This window comes from Bombus impatiens, unplaced genomic scaffold (assembly GCF_000188095.3).
Source record: "Bombus impatiens unplaced genomic scaffold, BIMP_2.2 scf_0526, whole genome shotgun sequence".
NCBI classification, from domain to species: domain Eukaryota; kingdom Metazoa; phylum Arthropoda; class Insecta; order Hymenoptera; family Apidae; genus Bombus; species Bombus impatiens.
Window position 1 is genome coordinate 820,146 of NT_176945.1, and position 7,573 is coordinate 827,718.

The following is a 7,573-nucleotide window of genomic DNA, read 5'->3' on the forward strand; positions in this document are numbered from 1 at the left end:
GGATACGCGCCGCCGCCACCGCCGCAGCTCTCAACGTGGAGCATCATCCCCGGATCCTCCGACCAACCCCGAGGGTGCTCCCGCTTTACGTAGGAGGGGTCTATCCGCGCTCTGTCGCTCGTTCTGCAAATATGGCTGCTTCAACGAAACTTCACCGCGCCACGGTGCACCATATTGTTTCCTTCCGACCGCGTGTCCCGCGCTTAATCGTCATATCGCGCGAGATTTCACCTTTGACTCGGTGCCAATTTTAATTCTCAGTAATTGTAATCTTTCTCTTAATTTTTACTTTGATATCAAAGTCAACCAAATATTATTTTAATTCCACTCTTCTTCGAAAAGTAAAGAATTGACACAGACAGCGATAGTGGATATATCTCGGAAGCAAGATCTCCTGATTTTATCAATTTTGTCTGTGCTTCAAAGTCAATTAAAAATCTAACTTTCCCAGAAAGTAAAAAATTTATAGAAAAAGTCATATATCCCGGTGTCGTGAGAAAAGGGACCAAAGGAAAGATGCCTCGCTTCCTTACCGAAATCCTATAGCGTGCGACGACTCGTCAGCTACAAAGAGGGAAGACGATTCCTCCCGCGGAGTCGATGGAATGGTAAATAAGGCAGTCGGTGGGCAGGCGTTATTTATGGCGATGTAATTTAATAAGCGAAAGATGAACAAGGGAGATACCGGTGACGCGGAGCGGAAAGTCGAAAGTGGCATGAAAGTAGCAGCCATCCTATTGGCCACCCCTGTCTCTGGAGTCGCGATGTATAGCCGGCCATATGGCTCCGCGGCGTTCGCTGCTCCTGCGCCAAGCTGCGAGGTTTCCGGGGGTGCGAAATGATATGGAAGTAATGGAGAGCAAGGCGCAGAGCCTGGTGCCTCCTCCACGGGAGATTGACCCGGCACGATAGGAGAAAAAGGAGAGCGCTTGCTACACGTTCGCGATGACAGATTGATACAATTCCATCGAGAGATTCCGAGCGACAGATTTCCTACCAACTGTTGTTGCCTATGCTGGTCATTACGTCGAATTAAAGTTACGGAGGTGGAGAATGATAAATCGACCCTGACGATCAACGATTCCGATTTCGTTTCAAAATTTATTCTTCAACCTGTTAGCTCGTGTGTTAATAGCGGAGACATTAACTTCGATTCTAGATTTGGATTTTAGTAATAAGTTTAGGTAAAATGAAATAATTTTGATGTGAAATTAGTTGAAGAGACGTTCAGTATCAAAATTGTTCTGTTACAAAAGACAGAAATTATTTTGTTTTCCAACATATAGCCTTCGCGTGTTTCTGGTATTATATTAATTATTATTATATTTCTGTTATTATAGCCATTCTATTATTATATCAATAGATATTTGTTCTGCAGCTCGGACAATTTGGCACCAGAAGATTTAAAATACGTCTGAATATAAAGCTAACGTATAGAAACGTGACGAATGAAGTTGTCATTGGCTAACAGGTTAAGAGGTAGGTTCGATGAAAGTAATGTTCACGAATGAAATAACAGGAAGTCGAGGGAGTCATCCTCCCTTAGGCCGATACTATCGACTCTGTGGAAGCCGCAAGAAAGGGCGAACGCGAGAGGCACACGCGAGACCGTGACGTCTCGGGGGTTGCGTCGAGGAAACGAGAAGAAGGAGGCTGTGAAGCCGGCGTAAAGCTCTCGGGCGAACCTCGCTCCTTATCGATCTGCCCCTGAGACTTCCTCCGCGGCCGAAAGGAGGAAGGCGTTCGGGGAGAAACGTAAAGAGAAACGCGAGAGATAGAGAAGCAGAGAGTCGAGCCTCTACACGTTCGATTTCGTGTACGTGTGTGTTAGATAGACCTCAACTGAGAGCCGGCTACTCGAGCGTGACTCCGCAGCCGAAGCTGAGCCTATCAATATTTCCTCCCGAAATCCGCCGTTGTACCATCGCAGCAATTTCTCTTTTCTTACTTCCCATTCAATCCAACCCTTCGTGATATTTTTCTTCTTACAATGTTTATTACAAAACGAATTGCTCTTCGTGTTTCTTTGCTACCAATTTACTAGGAGTTTCATTCGTGTAAGAACTTTCATTAACACTAGAACTACTTAGTCGTGGGTTTTCTATGTTCGTAATTATTAAGATCACGCAGGTGCTTTTCACAAAATTAATATTGTCCCTTGTGAAGGTGCAAATATGATTATTTTTAATGTTTATCACACCGCTTTAATCGTAATAATTTACGTAGGAAATATTTCGGTTATATTCGACAAGTGAAGGATGGTACTAGGCCGAGAATACAATGGATGAATAGAAGGGAAAAAGAAAAATTGCCCGATTTATTCAGCGTTGTTGACAACGCAGTACGAATAAAAAGGATACGCTGTTTGAAACGATTAGAGAACCACTGTCATTTTCATTTTTGCCACTCCTTGTACCTATATATCTTTTTTAAAAGTCTGTCTGAAACATGCCTCTATCATAATAAAGCCTATACAAGTTCGCGTTTTTAGCCTTAGAATGAAAATATTAGATGATACGATAGAACCGTTCATAATATTAATTTACTTAATACATTTATACAAACATAATACAAACTGAAGAAATCCAATATATTAATTTCGATAAAAACAGTGATTTAATTCACGCATGTCTCTTTGAGCAAGACAGTGTCATTAGTAGAAATTGGAAAATTAAAGAGTAACAGGGTGGTGAATAAAGGAAAGAATGAAAAGAAAAGAGGGAAGGTTGTTCGGTCGATTCAGCAAAGTAGAAACAAGGCTCGAACTGTTACCGTCCAATCTTGGCCGCGTTTTTCGCCTGTTTTTCCGCGCCCCTAGATCCCGGGTTGATACTCAGGATATATATCTGTTATTTTTCGCGAAAGCCACTCCATTATTTCGCTCTCCTCGGCCGTTGGTTTTTTACCGCGGTGGCCAACGTCCCGGTTCCTTTCTCTTCGTTTCTCCGTGTCTCCCGTTCGCGGCCGGTCTCATTCCGAAGTGCCCCGGCAAAAGCAGGACAATACATTATATTAGCCGTATCATTATTTCTCCGTACGAAAGCTAGCTCGAAGCTAGAAAAACCGAGACACGGTCATAATGGGAGAAATCCCAGCGTTACTCGCTACCCTCATATTCTACTGTTTTCTCCCTTCGACCAGAGAAATCTCGCTTTGGAACCGTTTGTGTGTTTCACCAGTTTTGACTTTTTCTAAACGAATTCTTCTCGAACATCCTCCATCGATGTGTCTTATCATTTTTCTAGTCATTCCTCTATGATATCGAAACATTCAGAATAGTCAAAAAAAGAATTTGCACGTTCTTAAGGGAATTTTGGAAATTTACCGCGATGCATTTTTGGGCTTGTACATTTCATTTTGATCGCTTTGGTACAAGTTTCATATTTACAACGTTAACTGCTCAATTTTTTCGCCTTATAAAGAAACTGTAATTCCTAGACATCTACTTTTCTATAATACCGAGAGTCTCTGAATGAAATATCCATAAAAAGTCAAAGTTAATTTTAAGAAACTAACACTCCTACGCCACTGAATCAAATAAGCAAGTATTTCTCGACATTGGAATTAGCCGAATTTTTATAGCTTCCCAGAATTTCATCACAGAAACCCATTTCTTCTCGTACAAATTCCCATAATTTTGCAAAATGCTTAAAAATTATTAACGTTCGTTTCTACGTATAAAAATCGATTTCTCGGTCGATCCTCGAGCGCGATCAATCGGCGTAAACAATCACTTAAGGGCATCCGTGGAGCACGTTTTCCGTTCCGTGCATTTCAGGTAGCGAAGCATCGGGCGCGTTTCTATCCATTGCTCGGCGAGCGGAAATACATTTACCTACACGTAGACACCGGCGGAAGGTTGCGGGCTCGGTGTACGTGAGTTGGTGAAGGTAGGTTAGATAGGTGCATATAGATAGCGAAAGGTGGGTAGGTAAGTATCCGCGGGGTAAGTTTTTCCAGGCGATCTGCTCTCCGGATTCAGATCAATACCCGCCATCTGGGCCTTGGGTCGGGGATACGGACAAGGAGGAAAAGGAGAAGTTTCGATGGAGAGAAGACGGAGTGTTAGACAGAGATAGAACGAGGAGTGGAGAAGGTGGAGGAGTCACTCGAGCAACAAGCCACCGCGCCGCACCCTCCGCTGCAATCCTAGACACATCGAAAACCTCGGCCAGAAAGCAATTCCTGTACCTACATACGCCCACGTTTCACGCTATCGTGGCTATCACGACACCATCCACGTTTTCCTCGTCGGAAGAATGGGAAATATGCGCGCGCGACCAAACTTCGCTCTGCAGATGATATTTAGCTCGAAATTCTTGTAAATTGGCTGGCAAAAGAATGTGGCGGAAAATTATCGTATTTTAGAAACTTTATTTTAGAAACTCGTATTCGTATATACGTGGTAATGAATTTTCTAGAGTTTATCTTCGAGAATTGTAAATATACAGTATACAGTCAATCATAAAAGTCTTGTAAAATCGTCATTTTACAAAGAGGCTATCTTTATTGAAATAAAATGGTACAGAATTTTCGTTGCAAAATTAACCTGTTTTCTACCAAGACGATTGCGTTGCTTTATCATTTCCTTATCTGTTAAGAAATAAACATGACGTTATGCGACGCTGTGTACTTGTTCTCTCCAAATAACGTGTGTATACTATTCGAGATGTACCGTACAGTGGATGAAGACTTTTGCGAGTACAATGTCTCTTAACAGTGGTGTAAATGCTGGCGAATATTAGATATAGTTAGGAGACAACGTTTCGAACAAGATGAATCAAATCAAAATTCCTCTTCTGGAGGAATTGAAACTGAAAATCAAGATCCCCCAAGCTGACCAAAGTCTCGTAAGTTCAACTCCGTCGTCAGCAGACATCTAAATATCCCTGAGTACCACTTCCGCCTAATGCGGGCCAACTAATTTGCGTGCGTTTCCATTAACGCTGGTGGCTGCCGGAAATCGCGTTAGTGGATTTCACTTGCGCCAACCAATTCGATCCGCATTACGCTCGATTACATTATCAGACCAGCGGCGTGTTCGAAAGTGGCGCAGGGTGAAGAAACGATGAAGTAGTAGATGCGTACAGGGGTCGTCGGATGAAGCGGGAGATAAGGTCTTAAGTAGCGACTGATTAAATCTCGGGACATATGTGTGCCGATCAATGGTACCCCAGTGGTCTCTCTTCGTTCGCTTCTCTCTTTCTTTTCCGCGTACTTCACCGTGCTGGCTTTTCTGTTGCTCGAAAAGGGGATCCACTCGCTCAGTTTGCGCGGTGCTGATACGCTGTAATGCCGTCTCATGGGAGCTCACTCCCCGTTCCATAGGGCATCCCTTTACCCGTGGATACTCGTGTTCCTAGCCACGCCACCTCTCCCCACCCCCTGGTTGCTCGATCTATTGGGCGACGTAAAAACACTTGAATTAATCGGCCCCATTCCCGAAGGAACCTGCGAAAGGTCAATAGGATCGGGGTGACGGACCGGCTCTCTGCACACGCTTATCTCGATGCACGGGACGTGGGGATGATTCTTCCTCGTCTCCGAGGATAACTAATCGCTCCCATTGCCGCTCGCATCAAGCATATGCTCTGTTCGCACGCCCTTCTCGCTTTCTTCAATCGTTTTCCACGATAAATTTCGTGTCTCTACGAGTATCCGTTCATCGATTTTGAGATGACGAAGAATCGGTTTGATCTTGATTCGGACGAACTTTGTTTGTGAACGATGAAAGGGGAATCTTTGTCAGCACTTTTGCGAGGATCGTAGAAGGTATCTATTTAATTTTGCAAAGACTCGATTCTCGTGCTAATATGTAAGTATATTACGTAGATTATGGAATTTTTGTGCGAATTTGTAGATTTATGAAACTGTTATTAAATGTTATAACAAGTAGCTACCCTATTTTCGATATTCTATATATCTGTGCATCTTTGAATTCTCCATGAACGAATAAACGTTCCAGTCTATTTATAAGGAACGTACGATCGAAGAAGTTATTTGCTCGTTCGTTGTCTTGAAATAATTAGCGACGTCTAATGCTAGTTATTACGTTTCCCCGCGACTAATAAAGTAAGTTTCTGCAGGTCAATTATTAACAACTTTGAGAAGAGGACAATTTCTTATATCTATTTCAATTAGAACGATAATTCATAAGACGTAATCATTAACTTAACTCTTTAACTTTTCATCCTTGTCTTTATTAAACAATCTTATAGTTTTATCATTAACCGAAAGTTTGTAGTTTTATAGTTTCGTAGATCTCGGTCAGATTACTGGATTTTGTATTAATTGGTCAGTTTTGATTATTGTAACGGGAAAATTTGGACTCACCGATTGATCGAGGAGACGGATGGCACGTTGTCTTGCGAGCAAATGCCTTCAGCAAGCAATCGATCCCTGATCTCCCACGCGAACATTGTCGGATTGTCCCTCTTGTAGTTAGCGATCGCTTCGACCACCGGTGGAGTTGCAACCTTCGGTTTCGAGCCGCCTATCACACCAGCCTTGAAGCTGCCGGTTTCATAATACCTGCGAACAAAAAGAAAAAAGAAACCAACTCGATGGATCTATGTCGCGATTCTATTACATTCCTACGTCTACGTGACTTTTCAAAATCGTTAACGCTAACCGTCTACTATTTCCATCACCTTTAGAAATCTCCATAACCAACCTGAAATTCGATCCTACTACACTTCCAGAAACTATTGTAAGAATGTCAGGTTGCGAGCAGATTTTTAAGAACAGAAAATAAAGAGAATATTTAAAAGTAACGTAGTAAGTAAACTGCGGATTCTTACGCAATTTTGCATCTTTTTGAACATAACCAAAGTAATGGAATTTAAATAGGAACTTGTTTTAGTCACCAATTATTTGTGTTATAAATATTATAACAAATACTTTGACGGATTAAACATTACATACAATCTGCACATTTCTGCATTTTAAATTTCCCATAATTGCGTAAGCATTCACGGTCTAACAATGAAGAATGATTTTTACTTGGTTATCTTTGAACTCTCGCTCTTGACGTCTCTATATGAAATTCTTTCTTTTTTAAATTCTCTTAATTCTTCAACGACTAATACAAAACTCTCACTCCTTTCGATCATACCCATTTAAAGATTTCATACGCATGACACAGATTCTTATCACATACGGCTACATTTTTACAGGACACCGTACGTTCTAATTTACTCGTACGCTAATTTTCCAAAATTAGCACAAATATTCACCAAATTCCCAGTACGTATCTTTCGTCATTCGCACAAATTCTCACTGCCACGTAATCTTCAAACCACGATATCGAAAGAGACTGCACCCCATCCCAATTTTTTCCGATCGAATGGAATCAAAGGGAGCGAGAATGGAGAAAGAGAGAAACGGCTGGTTTTTCCCGCGACGTGCGGTCAATGCCGGAATAACGAATCGCCGTCCAGCGGCGCGTCAACGACCGGCTGTTTTAAAACAAACGGCTTCTGCCTCTACCCTGTGTTTCTCCCTCTTCTTTCCCTCCATTGAGCCCTCCCGGCGCGTGTATGCGCGTGCGATGGTCAATCGCGATTGGCCCGCC

General features: G+C 42.3%; 1 protein-coding gene across 1 annotated transcript in view; it reads right to left on the reverse strand.

Moving 5' to 3' along the window:
* LOC100744373 (hapless 2) overlaps positions 1–7,573 on the reverse strand; it is a 56,951-nt gene that overhangs the window by 27,428 nt on the left and 21,950 nt on the right. The window contains exon 3 of the mRNA XM_033321901.1: positions 6,334–6,531. Coding sequence (XP_033177792.1) covers positions 6,334–6,531 — 198 coding nt within the window. The remainder of the gene's footprint in view (positions 1–6,333; positions 6,532–7,573) is intronic.